The 19,270-nt window shown below is 43.7% G+C and overlaps 1 protein-coding gene across 1 annotated transcript in view; it reads left to right on the plus strand.

The window, feature by feature from the left end:
- The first annotated feature begins 9,628 nt into the window (after positions 1-9,628).
- The window catches only part of LOC123363225 (golgin subfamily A member 3-like), a 78,067-nt gene continuing 68,425 nt past the window's right edge, over positions 9,629-19,270 (plus strand). Inside the window, exon 1 of the mRNA XM_045004103.1 lies at positions 9,629-11,585. Coding sequence (XP_044860038.1) covers positions 9,629-11,585 — 1,957 coding nt within the window. The remainder of the gene's footprint in view (positions 11,586-19,270) is intronic.

The following is a 19,270-nucleotide window of genomic DNA, read 5'->3' on the forward strand; positions in this document are numbered from 1 at the left end:
CTCTGCTTTGCCATCTTTGTTTCCCCATTATGGGTTGCCTTGACATTTTTTTTGTTTGTATGATAGTCACTTTTGTTAATTGCAATACATTGTTTACACAGACATATAAAGTGGTCATGTCTACTGTTAATTTGATATGCAAGAGCACTGTGATGCCCTAGAACTAGTAATATTTTTTACATGTAAAGATCACTTTAGAAAGATTCAAGAACAGCCACCATTTAACTGACATTTCAAATATCTTATTTATAATTTTAAAAAAGCAAGTATAGCCCTAAAATGAAATTACATATTCCTGAAACTTTGTCATATTATTATCTACATTATCAATAAAAACCATTGGCTGTGAAAGTAGAAGTCCCTGCAACATAACAAATACTACAGCATTAAGGTGTACATTGGAAAGTATAAATTGCTCTTGTAAACAGGCTATGTGGATTTAAATAAAAAGGAAGATTGTTACAAAGATGTAAGGTTGTTTTTGTTTTGTTTTTTAATATGTAGAGGGATGAAAAAAGCCTTCTATATACTCTGACATTCAAAAGAGCTACTGTACAAAATACAAAGGTTAAAACACCCGCTATAACATCACATGGAAACTGGTAAAACAAGCAAACCAAACCAAACCAAACCAAATAAACCGGGCACCTTACCTCCAAGTGGACTAAAATTTAGTCCATAAATAAAGTTCTCACTAGACTTTAACCAAGTGATTGAAAAAGAGGCATTTCCTTTCATTTGAATCCCTCTATAATTCACTGAATTGTGTGGTGTTTTATTATTTAAATCACAACTGCTTTAGATCATTTTTCTCAGAACTTACAATACATCAGTCCTGTTTCCAATACTGTCTGCTTTTAGGTGACCGCCACCAGCCTTCCTCTCTAAGGAAGTTACCAGTATGGGAGTGACTATGCTTATGCTTTTGTTAAGCTACTGAGCATACCCAATGTGAACTAAATGCCTTCAGAAGCTTGAGCATTCTCACTCTGATGTGAAAGCTTAAGCAGTTAGGCCCTTACTCAGGAAGGCACTTATGCACATGCTTACCTTTAAGCATGCCCTTAACTGTTTGTCTGCTTTGCTGAATTGGGGCCAGACCAACCTCTTGCCATCAGTAAATTGTTTGCTTTTCTAGCATGAACCTTATTCTAGGAAATCTGTCACCCACACTCCCAGTCTTCTGCTCCGGGTTCCCAGAAGGAAGGAGGTACAAAAAGGTGGTTTTCACTGCAACAGAAGCCTTGACCTTGGTCATTCTCTCAATAGCTACAGAACCACCTTGCTCCAAACCTTCCCAAAACAAAGAATTTCGCCAGCTTCCAAATGGCAAAAATGAATGGAAATCTCTCTCCATCCAGCTCAGTTTTATTTTAGGTTCCAAATGAACTGACTAAATTAAAAATTTTAGGCAGTTGTGGAATTGTCCCCCAAATCCTTGGGATTTCACAAGAATTTAGTTAGATATCACTTGTGTAAACTGGTGATATTATTTTGCCTGTTCAATATGTGTATTAGACTGGTTAAAATTCACTCCCACCATCCAGGGCCAGGGATCAGGTTGAAGAACAGCCTCATTGCAACCTTTCCAGATTATGGACTGCATGGGCTGGGGGGAACAAGAGGATGGGCCAGTGGTTAGGGTACTAGCCTAGGACTTGGGAGACTTCCTGTGTGGTCTTGAGCAAGTCATTTAAGCTCCATGTGGTTCAGTTCCCCATCTATAAAAGCAGGGATGGTAGTGCTTTCCTTCCTCACAGGGGTGTGGTGATGGTAAGCATATTAAAGATTTTGAGGCACTCAGATACCAGAGTGATGGAAGCCATATAAGTACCTTAAATAGACATAGCAAAGAGTCCTGTGGCACCTTATAGACTAACAGATGTATTGGAGCATGAGCTTTCGTGGGTGAATACATCCGACGAAGTCGGTTTCACCCACGAAAGCTCATGCTCCAATACATCTGTTAGTCTATAAGGTGCCAGAGGACTCTTTGCTGCTTTTACAGATCCAGACTAATACGGCTACCCCTCTGATACTTAAATAGACATGCCATTTGCAATGAGTCATAAGTAACAAGATCCATGTAACTGGAGATTCCAGCTCTTCGCCAGTCCTGTCACATCAGCCTGCTGTGCATCATCACACTACACCCTTCACAGCATTCAAGGTGGGAGGACAGCTCTGGTCCACATACAACCCCTCTCCTGGGCAATGTGTCATGTGTAGGATGTTTTTAAAAGGGGCCCTTTTGTGCCAGTGTGAATTTCTCCCTAAATACATCCAGAATATTGCCCTATTCGTTAGCCTGTGGATGTTGTTGGTGGAGGATGACAAGTGCAAATATTACTAATGAAAGTGTAATCAATTGAGACAACTTTGAGGAGTGGTTATAGGGATTTGAAATTAAGGTGAGCAACACAGTCAAGTAAATAGAGACATGACATATTTCCATCATATTAACTAAGACAGATCCATCTCTAATTCTCCATTACACATTCATATTGTAGCCTCTTCTAGCAATATCTCTTGCTTTGCAAATCTAATTGAATCCCCAAAGCAAATTTGTTTTTCCTGGTCTCTTGCCCTAGCTATATTTTCCTCCATCTTTTATTGCGTGTCCTCAGTTCTGTCATTGCAAGTATCACCAATGTCTCTTGAAATGTCTTGTACAAACAGCTCCATCTCGTCAATTCAATTTCAGTCTGCTAAGAATATATTAATGCTGGCACATATTTATATTCTCCTCAGTCTTACTGCTCAACAATTCAATTCCATGGCATAAGAGGGCTGCAACTTTATTCTAAAGACAAAGTTACCCTAACAAATAAGTCATTTTGTATATTATTATTTGCATTACAATCATTCCTAGACCTCCCCCACCCCAAGATAGGCACTGTGCAAATACACAGTTCCTGCCTGAAGACGCTACTGTCCAAATAGACAAGAGAAAGGGTAAGAAAAAAGTAGTATTATCACCGTTCTGTGGCACAGAGAGACTAAGTCACAAGTCTACTGTCACACCATGAGGGTGAAGTACAGTCAGGAATAAAATCCCTATATCCATTGCTTTAACCACAAGACCCTGCTTGCTCTCTAGACTGTCCTTCAACCCAATATTTGAACATGTATCTATCTTTAAGCACATGAGTAGACACACTGGAGTCAATGGAATCACTCATATGCTTAAAGTTAAGTAGGCACTTGAATACCTTGTTGAACCGGTGACTATATACATAAGCAATGTTACATATAAACCTCTGTGCACATGAGCAAAGTTCACTTTACTATCCATCAGATCTCTTAATCTGTGTACAGTTTCTCTTTACCAAGGAAATGCACTTATTAATACCCTCATGTATAAGAGAAGCACAGATTTCTTTCATGTTACAGTAAGAACTCATCACGAAAAAAGGGCATAAACATTTCCATTAACTGTCTCCATACCACAGACAACTGCAAATCTGTATTACATATAGTCAGCCTCCAATACATGGAAAGGCAATAGATCTACCTAAATGGAAATAGTAGCTTTGTTATCATTATGAAATTATGTGCTATTCACTTCTGTTGTTGAGGCAATGGAGAGATGGCTTGGTTGAACATTATAGCTGTTGCTCAAATATCTAGCTGACTATACAGGACTACTAATGACTTCTTATTTGCCAGCAATATTTTGAGATTATTACATTTATATTTAAGAAGGTAATTGGCCATATCCCTTAATACCAGCTCAATATCTGAAATGTCATAATTGACCTTGAAGAAATGTCTATATTTTCCTTACACTCATTGGAATTTAGACTCTCTCTATTACTTATGAGGTCAATAGAGGTTTGCATCGTGAGGAAAGGAGTCCTGGGATCATGAAGCAAAATTGTTTGATTCATGAGAAATTAATGAACACATATTGTTCTGAACAAGACACTTTGAGAACAGACAAGATGGGAATGTGTTCATAGTAATGCTCCTCTCATCACTGGCATTTAGAGAATAATCAAAATAAATAACACTAGGGGACATTCTCTTTCCCTTTCTTACTGTTATATACATATAATGTCAATGATAATGATGATATCTTTTATAAGGCAAGGGTGTTTCTCAAATTTAAATTCTATTATTTTCAGAAAATAGAAAGTAGTTAATGGAAGGAAATAAACTTTGCACTCTTTCATTTATTTTAAATAACATGCACAAAGTGTTGATCCTCTTAATCCTGTGGCTCTAGCAGGTCCAGAAAATTAGGCAAAAGTGCTAATGCATTTTAAATTAGCCCATCACAACTTCCAGCACCAAGAGGTTAAGAGTTTCAGAAGTCTCTCTCCCTCCGCAGCTCCTATTTTTAAATATGCTAAACATAATGTGCAAGTGCATGGTTTACTCCAGCTTTTTGTCAAAGATTAGTTTCTGAAACTCTTTCTGTTTCTTTTTTCAGTTTAGGGGAAATCTATTCTTCATCCTGCACTCCTATTTAGCTCTTTAAAACAATCAAAGATGATTGTTATGGAGTACACTCACTGCTTGGGGGCCTCCTCATGGAGGAATCTGGGCAATCAGTTCTTGTCTGGCCTGGCTTCTGTCATTTGTTCACCCCAGAGACTCTCTCTGCAATTCAGAGGGCTCTCTCTCTTTGTGACTCCGGCCTTTGGCTAAGCCACTGTATAGTTCCCTCACCCCTGCTCTGGGATATCGAAGTCCTTATGGACTAGCTATCCAGTTGGCATCTCCCACAAACCTGTGCCACTTCCCCATGGCTGATAGGAGAACCCAGGCCCACCTACTACTCCAGGTTCCAGCCCAGAGACCCTATAATCAGCAGACAAGGTCTGCACAATCTGTATCTTTGCTGCTCTTTCCCTGGGCTGCTTTCTACTCTACATCCCATCAGTTTTTTCCTCCACTCTTCTGAGTAAACCATTCCCTCAGGGCCAGGATCCTTGGGCTTCTCTTTCCCTGGGTTTCCTCCTTTTCCTGCTCTAAGCCCAAAAAGTGACTACCAGCTTCCATCTTGCAGCCCTCTTCTACTGCAAATGTCCTGAATCTATCCCTTACCCAATTTCTGCCTCAGCTGGGCTTTGTCTTCCATAAATAATTTTCAATCAAACCAAAGTCTCCGCCAGGTGCAGACCACAAATTTAGTTGGACCTATGTGAGTAGGATGACCATACATTCTGTTTTGGCTTGTTCGGTCCCCTTTTTAAGCCCTGGCCGTTTGTCCCGTTTGCTCTTGCCAGCTGATCATCAGGAGAGTGTGGAGGCACCTTTGGAGTGCTGAGTGGTGGGTGCAGGCTGTCAAACCCAGGTGGAGTGGGGGCCTCGGGCCAGTCCCATGCAAGGTATCCCTTTTTCCCTTTGGGAAATATGTTCACCCTATATATGCGTCACTTTAACTCCTTCAGGGCAGTGCTTGGTTGAGAATTATACTGAGGATGAGGCCTCAACCCCTTTCAAAGAGCATTTAGGCACATGCTTAACTTGAAGCAAATGACAATACCCTATTGCAGTCAAATATGATTTCAGCACATTCTTAAAATGAAGCATGTGTTTAAATCTTCTACTGAATTGGGGCCACAATGATAAGAAAAAATGCAACAGGTAAAATGAAAACAAAATCACAAAGAAGAAGGAATAATCTTTGGAGACAGGCCAGTCCTCACTTACAGACAGCCCCCCAACCCAAAGCAAATACTCACCAGCAACCACACTTCACACAACAAAAACGCTAACCCAGGAACCTATCCTTGCAACAAAGCCTGTTGCTATTCTGTCCACATATCTATTCAGGGGACACCAACATAGGACCTAATAATATCAGCCACACTATCAGACACTCGCTCACCTGCACATCTACCAATGTGATATATGCCATGTCATAAAGAGATGTTAAGGGTTAATGCCTCTTTTACCTGTAAAGGGTTAAGAAGTTCACCTAGCCTAGCTGACACCTGACCAGAGGAACCAATGGGGGAACAAAATGTTTCAAAAGGAAGGAGGGAAGTTTCCTTTGTTTAGTCAGTTTCAGTTTCAGCCAGAATGAAAAAGATCAAGGAACCAGCCTCTTATCAGAGTAGTAAGTTTTAGAAAGGAATAAATAGGTTTATGTTTATTTTCTTTGTAACTTGTCTTGGTACCATTCAGGGAATTATCAAATTTGGGTATTCTTGTGTGTATTAAGATTTTTGCCCAGGGGAACATCCTCTGTGTTTTGAATTTATTGTCTGTGAGAGTAGCTGGTATGCTAATCTCTCCCAGAGGGTTTTCTTTTACGTTTCTTTTCTTTAATTAAAAGCCTTTTTCTTAATACCTGATTGGTTTTTTCCTTGTTTTTAGATCCAAGGGGATTGGATCTGGACTCACCAGGAATTGGTGGTGGAAAGGAGGGGGGATGGTTAAATTCTCCTTGTGTTAAGATCCAAGGGGTTGGATCGGTGTTTACCAGGGACTTGGTGAGGAAGTCTCTCAAGGCTACCCAGGGGGAGGAAGGTTTTTTGGGGGAAGAAGGTGTTCCAGACACTGAGAAATCTGGATGGTGGCAGCAGGACCAGATCTAAGCTGGTAGTTAAGCTTAGAGCTTCTCATGCAGGTCCCCCACATCTGTACCCTAAAGTTCAGAGTGAGGAAGGAACTTTGACATGGTGAGCAGTGGTGAGGGATTTTTTAGGAACCAAAAGCTAGATTTTTTTTCCCCTCCTTTGAGATGCTGGGGAAGCAGTGAAGGAGAGATACCCTGAAGGCAAACAGATAAGAGATTCTAACAGAGGGCTTTTTGTTAGAAGGGAAGCTCCAGCTGTGATCACTGGAGAGTTATTAACATAGCCAAGGCAAGTCACAAAAACCTGTTTCACTTGTTTTTTTTCTAAAGAGTCACATTGCAGTAACCAAAGATTCCAAGATTTCCGCCCCCCCTCCCCATTAGATAGCTAAGGTAGACCAGGGGGAAAATGTCAGGCAAAGAAAAAAAACATACAACAGCAGCTAGAATTAGCTAAACTCCAGGCTGAGGAGAGCCAAAAGGAACATGACAGACAGATGGCCAGGGCTGAGGCTGCCCACAAAAGAGCTATGGAGGCGAAAGAAAAAGAGATGGAGACGAGACAAAAAGAGATGGAGGAGAGGGAAAGAGAGAGAAAGCATGAACTGGAATTAGCAAGGGCTAAGCAGGATGTACCAACCAACACTAACAACCCTTCTCCAGGTACTGCTTCCCATCCCAGAAAATTCCCCACCTACAAGGCAGGTAATGATAATGAGGCCTTCTTAGAAAATTTCGAAAGGGCCTGCCTTGGGTACAGCATCTCTACAGACCAGTACACGATAGAGCTGAGACCATAGCTCAGTGGACCCTTAGCAGAGGTGGAAGCTAAAATGCCTAAGGAACGCATGAACGATTATAAACTTTTTCAAACCAAGGCCAGAATCAGAATGGGTCTAACACCTGAGCATGCCTGTCGGCGGTCCGAGCCCTAAGGTGGAAACCAGACGTGTCATTTACCCGACACGCCTACCACATTGGAAAGAATTGGGATGCCTGGATATCAGGAGCAAGTGCTGAATCTCTGGAAGCTCTGTCCTTTCTAATGCAAATGGAACAGTTCTTAGAGGATGTTCCTGAGGAAATAGAAAGGTATATCCTAGATGGGAAGCCCAAAACTGTAACCGAGGCGGGGGAGATTGGAGCCAAATGGGTGGAAGTGGCAGAAAAAAAAAAACTACTAGCAATTGGAGCGAATATCAGAGGGGGCAAACTGAAACCAAACTCTATCACCGGGGGCAACCCAAGGCCCCACCTACAACCCAAGGAAAGCCCCAGACACCTTATTGTCCCACCTCACCAGTCTCCAGCAACCCACCTAGGCCCAGTGACCAGTCAGCTGGGTGATGTTTTAAATGTAATGAACTGGGACATATAAAGGCCCACTGCCCCAAGAACCCCAACCGATTACATTTCATTACACCACAATCACACCAAAGATCCCCAGGCCCAGATGCCTCTCAAATACCTTCGGAGCAAAGGGAAACCTTGAGAGTGGGCGGAAAGAAGGTTATCGCGTGGAGAGACACTGGGGCACAAGTTTCAGCTATCCACCAATCCTTAGTGGATCCCCAATTCATCAACCCAGAGGCCCAAGTGATAATTCACCCATTCATGTCAAAATCTTTAAACTTGCCTACAGCTGAGTTGCCTGTCCAGTACAAGGGCTGGTCAGGAATGTGGACTTTTGCAGTCTATGACAATTATCCCATCCCCATGCTACTGGGGGAAGACTTGGCCAACCATGAGAAGCTAACCAATAGGGTGGGAATGGTCACACGCAGCCAGGCCAAGCAAGCTTCCACACCCATCCCTGTTCCTGAGCCGTCCACCAGGGCCCCGTCTGTGTTACCAGAGACCCAGACAGAGGTGGGATGTGGGAATAGAATGTGAGATGCTGAGATTGTTTAGGCTTCTGGGCTGGGAATTGTGTGTGAAGGGCTGGCCTTGGGCTCGTTCTCATTGGCCAGCTAATTGTGAACAGGATGATAAGTTAGACAGGTGTGTAGGATGATAATTACCCTATGGGTTAAAGCTGTGGCTGTGTGGGTTTAATTAATTAATTAGCAATTGTAATTGCTTACCATATTGTATATAAGAGCATGCTGGGAATGAATAAACGCATATGCATACGCACACATGCTGTCTCTCTCTGCTTGGGATCACATTGAATGTTGAACTTTGTTCCTGCTCTCTTGCGATGCAACAAATGGCAGAGAAGCTGCGGGCCATAGTATCGCTGGCCTGAAGAAAAAAAAAAAAAAAAAAAAAAAAGGGCGTCCGAGATCCCCCGCCGCAGGAGGGGGAGAGAGGCGGAGGAGCCGCGCTCCGGAAAACTTCCCGGCGCTGTGAAGACGCAGCGGGCAGGGGGCTGAGCGGGGGTGGGGGGGCTCGGGTCCCACCTGGCCCCTGTTCCTGAGCCAGCGCTGATGCCTTGCGGTATCGTCCCTGCCAGGCGCTTGTCACAGGCGCAGGAGCGGTGCTCCCGGGGCAGCGGAGTCTAACAGGGCTCTGGTGTCACCTGCAACAAAAACAAAACGCCTTTGCAAGGGCTTTTCCGAAAGCTCCAGTGAGAAATGCCGCGCTCAGCCTGGGTGAATCTTCAACTAGTGTCTGCGCGGCTCCCTCTTGGCAAGTTTGGAGCGTGGCAGAGAGAGGAGAGATCAGGAGTCATAGGAACGGGAGCTACGTGCGTTTGTTACTTACAGGCAATTTGAATCTGTATTTAAATTGGAGAAAGGCCTGGAAGAAAATCCGTGTGTGTGGAGGAGAAGAGGCAGAAGTCAGCCAGTCAAAAGCCTGTGTATGTGTGAGAGTTTATAAGGGAGCAATATTTTCTGACGTGCGAATCTACACTTGGAAACAAAAGTGAAGCATGTTGCATGGAGCAGATTTTACCTTGTGTTTGTAAAATGACTTTGAGGTCTAAGAAATAACCCGTTGGTATAAAAACAAAGAATTAAAAAAAAAAAAACACTCGTGTTGCCATAAAAAAAAAAAAGGGGGGGGGGGGCGCACCTGAGCTCAGTGTTGAGCGGCAAGCTGCAGGGCGTCTGAAAAGGGAGGCACACCCGAATTCAGAGGTGAGCAGCTAATATGGGAACCGCTGCGTCAACAGAGGAGAAGACGGTGATACGCATCACGGAGCGGCGGGGAGAAAAGTTCCCCTCTGATGCGTTATCCCGCCTGTTGCGGTGGGGACGAAGAAGGGGACTTTCCGTTAAAACTGTTTGGGAGCGGCTGGGCTGTGAGCTTTGGAAATCGGTGGCTCAGGGTGATAAGGAGGTTTTCTCCCTGAGTCCAGTATGGCTCACCGCGCAGAGAAGACTGGAGGAGTTTGAGGATGAGAGAAAACAACTGCAGAAAATGGCTGATTTTGCAGTAACACAGGAACAAGAACTGGAACAGGTTAAATTGATTCTGCATCGGCAAAATCTGCAGTTTGAATCTTTACAGCAAGAGCATCTAGTGCTCATGAAGCAGCTCACCTTAACCCAAGAATCATTGCACACCAAAGAGCAGTCCCTAAATGACCTACAGACTCAATATGATGAGCTGGTGGCCAGGTTAGAGGAATTCCAGGGTGATGTTATTTCCAAGGATGACACGATCCAATATTTGCAGAATGAGAAGATTGTCCTAGAGATAGCTCTGCAGGCAGCAAAAGCAAGCGAAGAAGAACTTGATGAAGGAGCAAACTTCTTAGGTGAAAGTACTGAGGCAGCATCAGAAATCTTGGCACAATTGAGCCAGGTGGAAAATCTGCAACAGGAAAGTGCCAGCCTGAAGAAACAGACCCAAAAAGTAAAGGAGCAGTTCCTACAGCAAAAGGTAATGGTGGAAGCTTATCGAAGAGATGCAAGTTCACAGGACCAGCTGATTAGTGAATTGAAATCTACAAAGAAGCGGCTGGATTTGGAAGTGAAAAAATTAAAACGGGAGCTACTGGAACTTCAAGGTGAAAAGCAGTCCATTGATGTTGAACGCTCAAGACTTCAGAAGGAAGTATCCCAGGTTCACCAGCAGATGGTGGAGTTAGAAAGCCACCTCCAGTCAGTGCAAAAAGAACGGGATGACATGGAGATACAGCTACAGTCTTTGCAGATTGATAAAGAACAAATGACATCTCTTGCTGAGGTGAATGAGGTATTAAAACTACAGGTAGAACAAATGCAAGAGGAAGCCAAAAAGGCCATCACTGAACAGAAACAAAAAATGAAGCGTCTGGGGTTAGATCTGACCAGTGCACAGAAAGAAATGAAGGCAAAACATAAAGCCTATGAGAATGCAGTTGGCACTCTTAGCCGCCGGCTGCAGGAAGCCCTCACTGCAAAGGAATCTTCTGAACTGGAGCTGAGCAAACTAAAAGCACAAATCGCTGATGGAGGAAATAACCAGGCTTCCCATGAAAGGATTCAAGCTTTGGAGACAGAGCTGCAGGCTGTTAGCCACAGTAAGATGATGTTGGAGAAAGAGCTGCAAGAAGTAATTTTACTCACCAGCCAGGAGCTTCAGGAATCTAGAGGTTTCAGGAGGAAGATAAAACGTTTAGAAGAAATAAACAAGAAGTTGGCCCTCGAACTGGAACATGAACGGGGGAAGCTCACTGGTCTTGGTCAGTCTAACACTGCTTTGCGAGAGCACAGCAACATCCCCGAAACAGTACTAGCAGAGAGAGAGGCAGACCTGGTGCAGCTGAATTTCCGGGTTCAAGCAGTCTTAAAGCATAAAGAGGAGGAGGATCAGCGAATGAGGCAACTTATTCAAGCCTTACAGACTGCCTTAGAAAGAGAAGAGTCAAAAGTTAATAACCTTGGGGAGCAGGTTGCGGCAGCCAGGGTGGGTGCAGCGCATGACCGTCGTCATTATAGAGCTGCTGTTCTTGAGCTGAGTGAAATTAAGAAAGAGCTACAAGTCAAAGAACTGCTTGTCCAAGCCCTTCAGGCTGAAGCAGATAAACTACAAGCTATTATTGAACGTGCTCACACCTCTCTGAAGGCGCTCCTCTTAAGACAGAAAGGGGGGATTTGCAGTGAGCGGGCAGACGCCTTGGGTAAAAACAGCCAGGTGCCCCCCGCGATTAAACATGTCAGCGGGATGACTGGGGAAGAGCAGGGTGCGGCCCCCCGACCCTCGGTCAAATGGTTTGATTATCAGCAGCAAATATGGAAAGGACCAGTTGACTTGCTAACGTGGGGCAGGGGTTATGCGTGTGTTGCCACTGATGCAGGTCCCAGGTGGATACCGGCGAAGTGGGTTTGGCCTTGGCTGCGTCTTCCGGAGAGCCTTACGAGACGCGCCCAGGCGCCGCGGAACCAGAGCCCCCGGAGGAGAACTGTTTGTTAGCTCTGTCAGGACTTTTCCTGTTTGATCCTCCGTGAATGAGTTACTTGTTTGAAATGATTTTTGTTGTGCCTGAAAGAAATTTTGTGTTTATTATTTAGAGTTAAGATTTATGTCTTGTGTTTTTGTTATGTTTCGTGTTGTCCGTTTTCTGGCCAGAATTGTTGTTGTGTTGTTATGTGGTTCGATGTGTCTAGGACCTCCCCCCACCCTCAGTGTCAGTTTGATCGCCTGACATCTGAGGGATCAGAGAGGGGGGAATCCTGCAGAATTTACATCATTTGTCTGTTGTGTCCTGTTTTTGTTTGTTCGATGTTTTGGGGTTATATGTTAAGGATCGTATCTATAAAATAGAGTAACTTTTGAAAACAGGTATAAAGTTTTAATTTTGGCTTGTGATAGATTGTGGTGTTATGTTGTTATCAGTTGGAAATGTTTGGCGAATGTTTTTATCTTGTTTCCCCTTTTTTTCTTCTGTTGATTGTGAATAAAGGGGGGAGATGTGGGCTCCGAGTAGGACTTGGTGCCTGCCCCCGATCACATGATGATTGAAATACTTGTAACGAATGTTTTTATCTTGTTTTCCTTTTTTCTCTTCTTTTGATTGTGAATAAAGGGGGGAGATGTGGGAATAGAATGTGAGATGCTGAGATTGTTTAGGCTTCTGGGCTGGGAATTGTGTGTGAAGGGCTGGCCTTGGGCTTGTTCTCATTGGCCAGCTAATTGTGAACAGGATGATAAGTTAGACAGGTGTGTAGGATGATAATTACCCTATGGGTTACAGCTGTGGCTGTGTGGGTTTAATTAATTAATTAGCAATTGTGATTGCTTACCATATTGTATATAAGAGCATGCTGGGAATGAATAAACGCATATGCATACACACACATGCTGTCTCTCTCTGCTTGGGATCACATTGAATGTTGAACTTTGTTCCTGCTCTCTTGCGATGCAACAGTGGTAGAACTGCATCTTCTACTCATGAATGCTACAGCCGTAGTGGATCCAATCCCAGAGACCCAGCCAAAGCCCGTCGCAGAACCGGAAGTGGCAAAGCAACCAGCACCAGAACCGTTGCCAGCACTGACTCCAGCGCTTGCAAACCCATCTACAACTCCAACGCCAGAGGGCATCAGCGGGCCTGAACTGGCAGAAGCAGCAGATAACCCTACCCAAGAGGCTCAACCAGAGCCTGAAATATCACATAGTGCACCAGCGGAGAGCGGTTCACAATCAGTGAAAACAACTCCATCACCTACATCGCTTCCAGAGGGACCAAGCCCAAGTCCACAGTCTAAGGAGGAACTGATGTCTCCAGCCTCAAGGGAACAGTTCCAGACTGAACAGGAAGCAGATGACAGCCTTCAGAAAGCTTGGGTGGTGGCACGGAGCACCCCACTGCCTCTCAGCTCTTCTAACCGATCCCAGTTTGTTGTAGAACAAGGACTTTTATACAAGGAGACTCTTTCTGGTGGACACCAGGAAGACTGGCGTCCTCAAAGACAGTTGGTAGTTCCAACTAAGTACTGAGAAAAGCTCTTCAACTTAGCTCATGATCATCGCAGTGGCCATTCCGGGGTGAACAGAACCAAGGACCGGTTGGGGAAGTCCTTCCACTGGGAGGGAATGGTCAAGGACATTGCTAATTATGTCCGGTCTTGTGAGGTGTGCCAACGAGTGGGAAAGCCCCAAGACCAGGTCAAAGCCCCTCTCCAGCCACTCCCCATAATTGAGGTCCCATTTCAGCGAGTAGCTGTGGATATTATGGGTACTTTCCCAAAGAAGACCCCCAGAGGAAAGCAGTACATACTGACTTTCATGGATTTTGCTACCTGATGGCTGGAAGCAGTAGCTCTAAGCAACACCAGGGCTAAAAGTGTGTGCCAGGCCTTAGCAGACATTTTTGCCAGGGTAGGTTGGCCCTCCAACATCCTTACAGATTCGGGAACTAATTTCCTGGCAGGGACAATGAAAAACCTGTGGGAAGCTCATGGGGTGAATCACTTGGTTGCCACCCCTTACCACCATCAAACCAATGGCCTGGTGGAGAGGTTTAATGGAACTTTGGGGGCCATGATACGTAAATTCATAAATAAACACTTCAGTGATTGGGACCTAGTGTTGCAGCAGTTGCTTTTTGCCTACAGGGCTGTACCACATCCCAGTTTAGGGTTTTCACCATTCGAACTTGTGTATGGCCATGAAGTTAAGGGCCCATTACATTTGGTGAAGCAGCAATGGGAGGGGTTTATGCCTTCTCCAGGAATTAACATTCTAGACTTTGTAAGCAACCTACAAAGCACCCTCCGACACTCTTTAGCCCTTGCTAAAGAAAACCTAAAGGATGCTCAGGAAGAGCAAAAGGCCTGGTATGATAAACATACCAGAGAGCGTTCCTTCAAAGTAGGGGACCAGGTTATGGTCTTAACGGCGCTACAGACCCATAAGATGGAAGCATCATGGGAAGTGCCATTCACGGTCCAAGAGCGCCTGGGAGCTGTTAACTATCTCATAGCATTCCCCACCTCAACCCTAAAGCCTAAAGTGTACCATGTTAATTCTCTAAAGCCCTTTTATTCCAGAGAATTAAAGGTTTGTCAGTTTACAGCCCAGGGAGATGACGCTGAGTGGTCTGAAGGTGTCTACTACAAAGGAAAAAGTGATGGTGGCGTGGAAGAGGTGAACCGCTCCACAACCCTGGGACATCTGCAGCGGCAACAGATCAAGGAGTTGTGCACTAGCTTCGCACCAATGTTCTCAGCCACCCCAGGATGGACTGAACGGGCATACCACTCCATTGGCACACGTAATGCTCACCCAATTACAACCCCACCGTACCTGGTGTCTCCTCATGCCCAAGCTGCTATAGAACGAGAGATCCAAAGCATGCTACAGATGGATATAATCCGCCCCTCTAACAGTGCATGGGCATCTCCAGTGGTTCTAGTTCCCAAACCAGATGGGGAAATACGCTTTTGCGTGGATTACCGTAAGCTAAATGCTGTAACTCATCCCGACAACTATCCAATGCCATGCACCGATGAGCTATTGGAGAAATTGAGACGTGCCCAGTTCATCTCTACATTAGACTTAACCAAGGGGTACTGGCAAGTACCGCTAGATGAACCCGCCAAGGAAAGGTCAGCCTTCATCACCCATGCAGGGGTGTATGAATTTAATGTGCTTCCTTTCAGGCTGCAAAATGCACCCGCCACCTTCCAAAGACTTGTAGATGGTCTCCTAGCAGGATTGGGAGAATCTGCAGTTGCCTATCTCGATGATGTGCCCATTTTTTCTGATTCATGGGCAGAACACCTGAAGCACCTGGAAAGAGTCTTCGAGTGCATCAGGGAGACAGGACTAACTGTTAAGGCTAAAAAGTGTCAAATAGGCCAAAACAGAGTGACTTACCTTGGGCACCAGGTGGGTCAAGGAACTATAAACCCCCTACAGGCCAAAGTGGATGCTATCCAAAAGTGGCCTATCCCCAAGTCAAAAAACAGGTCCAATCGTTCTTAGGCTTGGCCGGATATTACAGGCGATTTGTACCACACTACAGCCAAATCACTGCCCCACTGACAGACCTGACCAGAAAGACACAGCCAAATGCAGTTAAGTGAACTGATAAGTGTCAGAAGACCTTTAAACAGCTTAAGGCGACACTCATGTCTGACCCTGTGCTAAGGGCCCCAGACTTTGACAAACCATACCTAGTAACCACAGATTTATCTGAGCGTGGTGTAGGAGCAGTTTTAATGCAGGAAGGACCGGATCAAGAATTCCATCCTGTCGTGTTTCTCAGCAAGAAACTGTCTGAGAGGGAAGGCCACTGGTCAATCAGTGAAAAAGAATGCTACGCCATTGTGTATGCCCTGGAAAAGCTACGCCCATACGTTTGGGGACGGCGCTTCCAGCTACAAACCGACCGTGCTGCGCTAAAGTGGCTTCATACTGCCAAGGGAAACAACAAAAAACTTCTTCAATGGAATTTAGCTCTCCAAGATTTTGATTTCGAAATTCAACACATTTCAGGAGCTTCTAACAAAGTAGCTGATGCACTCTCCCATGAAAGTTTCCCAGAGTTAACTGGTTAAAATTATCCTTGAAATGTGAAAAATCTGGTAGTTTTACATAATTAGTAGTATATGTAAAGGTGTATGTGTTTTATTAATCTGTTTATTCTAAAGTTCTAGGAAGAAATCACCGCCAGTATGGTTCAACACTGTCTGAGATTTGGGGGGCATGTCATAAACAGATAGTTAAAGGTTAATGCCTCTTTTACCTTTACAGGGTTAAGAAGTTCACCTAGCCTAGCTGACACCTGACCAGAGGAACCAATGGGGGAACAAAATGTTTCAAAAGGAAGGAGGGAAGTTTCCTTTGTTTAGTCAGTTTCAGTTTCAGCCGGAGTGAAAAAGATCAAGGAACCAGCCTCTTATCAGAGTAGTAAGTTTTAGAAAGGAATAAATAGATTTATGTTTATTTTCTTTGTAACTTGTCTTGGTACCATTAAGGGAATTATCAAATTTGGTTATTCTTGTGTGTATTAAGATTTTTGCCCAGGGGAACATCCTCTGTGTTTTGAATTTGTTGTCTGTGAGAATAGCTGGTATGCTCATCTCTCCCAGAGGGTTTTCTTTTATGTTTCTTTTCTTTAATTAAAAGCCTTTTTCTTAATACCTGATTGATTTTTTCCTTGTTTTTAGATCCAAGGGGATTGGATCTGGACTCACCAGGAATTGGTAGGGGAAAGGAGGGGGGATGGTTAAATTCTCCTTGTGTTAAGATCCAAGGGGTTGGATCGGTGTTTACCAGGGACTTGGTGAGGAAGTCTCTCAAGGCTACCCAGGGAGGGGAAGGTTTTTTGGGGAAAGAAGGTGTTCCAGACACTGAGAAATCTGGATGGTGGCAGCAGGACCAGATCTAAGCTGGTAGTTAAGCTTAGAGCTTCTCATGCAGGTCCCCCACATCTGTACCCTAAAGTTCAGAGTGAGGAAGGAACCTTGACATGCCAGCATGTGCCAGCAATGCCCTTCTGCCATGTACATTGGCCAAACTGGACAGTCTCTATGCAAAAGAATAAATGGACACAAATCAGACATCAAGAATTATAACATTCAAAAAACAGTTGGAGAACACTTTAATCTCCCTGGTCACTCAATTACAGACCTAAAAGTGGCAATAGTAAAACAAAAAAACTTCAAAAACAGACTCCAATGAGAAACTGCTGATTGGAATTAATTTGCAAACTAGATACCATTAAATTAGGCTTGAATAAAGTCTGGGAGTGGATGGGTCATTACACAAAGTAGAATTATTCCCCCTATTATTACTCACACCTTCTTGTCAATTGTTGGAAATGGGCCATCCTGATTATCAGTACAAAAGTTTTTTTTCTCCTGCTGACAATAGCCCACCTTAACTGATTACTCTCATTATAGTTGGTATGGAAACACCCATTTTTTCATGTTCTCTCTGCGTGTATATATCTATCTTCCTACTGTATTTTCCACTGCATGCATCTGATGAAGTGGGTTTTAGCCCATGAAAGCTTATGCTTAAATAAATTTGTTAGTCTCCAAGGTGCCACAAGTACTCCTCATTCTTATGGCTAATGATGGGACTATCACAATATTTCCTTCAGACATTCATTCCAGGGTGGATTTGCATATCTGGCAAATAATTATATCTATTTTTAAATATATATATATTGTGACACCAAAGTCAATTAGCATTTGTATTAAAAGATATACAAAGGTAACATGAAAAATAGTGTTGTCCAAAACTAGACAGGCTCCTACAGGAGACTTCCTTTGGGAGCAATTTCCCCAAATGCTTTCTCACACATTAATATTAAGGTTGGGTTCAGCATTGGGGCCTAGGAACATAGCTTGAATTTGGTCATGATGAAGTATGGATCTACACTTCGAGACCCAATCTCTAGAACATGGATAGCAGATGAGTGTTAGTGTCCTGGGTTAAGCATATTCCTAATGCTTTCTTGAATCAGGACCTGGGCCTCCATGGGGAAGCATGAAATGAAGACAAGCCTGGCATTATGGGAATCCATACCTGCAGGATGAGAGGATGGTCTCTCTCCTGCCATCCATGCTCTGCAAACAGACTCCCAAAATGTCAACTCTTCTAAATTAATTCCTCAATATTATATCTATTGTGAAACCAAACAGTACATTCAAACCTGCTGGTTCACATGATTTCGCCGCCCCTCAAAAAGCAAACAAACAAACAAAACCCACCTCTTTTCCCAGCTATAATAATCATATTCCAACCACAGACTCTTATGACACATTTCATCTCAGGATTTCAATATGCTTTACAAGCATTAATGAATGTGGGGGGCAGATTTTCAAAAAGGCTAAAGAGATTTAGGAATTCAATGTCAATGTGGTTTGTACTCCTAAATTTTCAAAAGCACCTAAGTTTCACAGTAAAGATATGAAGTACAATTATTATCCTCATTTTACAGATGGTGAAACTGAGGCACAAAGAGGTTAAGTGACTTGCCCAAGGTCAAGCATGAAACCAGTGCCAAAGATAAATAGATGTCTGAGCTCCCAGTCCTGAGCTTTCATTACAAAACCATCCATGTCACTAATAAATATAGCAAATCTATTCCTTGATGTCTGTCTCTATATTATTGTTTCTACGAAAGTCATGTGCCAAAGGAGCATGTCAGAGCACCAAGTAGCCACCAGTTCTGGTCTCGAGTACCTTTTTTAAGGATCAGAATTTCTGGCAATGTTGCCACAAATAATGGCAGATGTGAGGCCACTATAGGGTGATTCCAACACTAGAACCAAAATCATTTCTCAACGTTTTTCTCTCTGCATAACAAGAATCCATGAAGATACCCAGCTTTTTTTAACACTAACTTAACTACCATTTCTGTCCAAATTCACAACCTATTTTTATTAAGAGTCACAAAATTAATCACTTCACACACATGTGTGGGTTTCCCCCCAACCCACCCATCCCTCCCACACTCTTGTATTTTCAGCTTCCTTCTTCTGCTGACCCCCTTTTGTTTTCTTTTTATAACTTTCCAAAGGCCTCCCTCCATTGTCCCTTACTCATACTTCATCATGCTGACTACATTCACCTACAGCATCAGCAATGCTTTTTTCAGAGTGAATGACAAGACATGCAGCTAATTCAGTGCAGTGGGGAGAGGTGACACAGTGACAGAAGTAGAGAGTTTTAGAATCTATGGCCTGGTCCACACTAGGACTTTAATTCGAATTTAGCAGCGTTAATTTGAATTAACCATGCACCCGTCCACACCAGGAAGCCATTTAATTCGACATAGAGGGCTCTTTAGTTCGAATTCTGTACTCCTCCCCGACGAGGGGAGTAGTGCTAAATTCGACATGGCCA

This window comes from Mauremys mutica, chromosome 2 (assembly GCF_020497125.1).
Source record: "Mauremys mutica isolate MM-2020 ecotype Southern chromosome 2, ASM2049712v1, whole genome shotgun sequence".
NCBI classification, from domain to species: Eukaryota; Metazoa; Chordata; order Testudines; family Geoemydidae; genus Mauremys; species Mauremys mutica.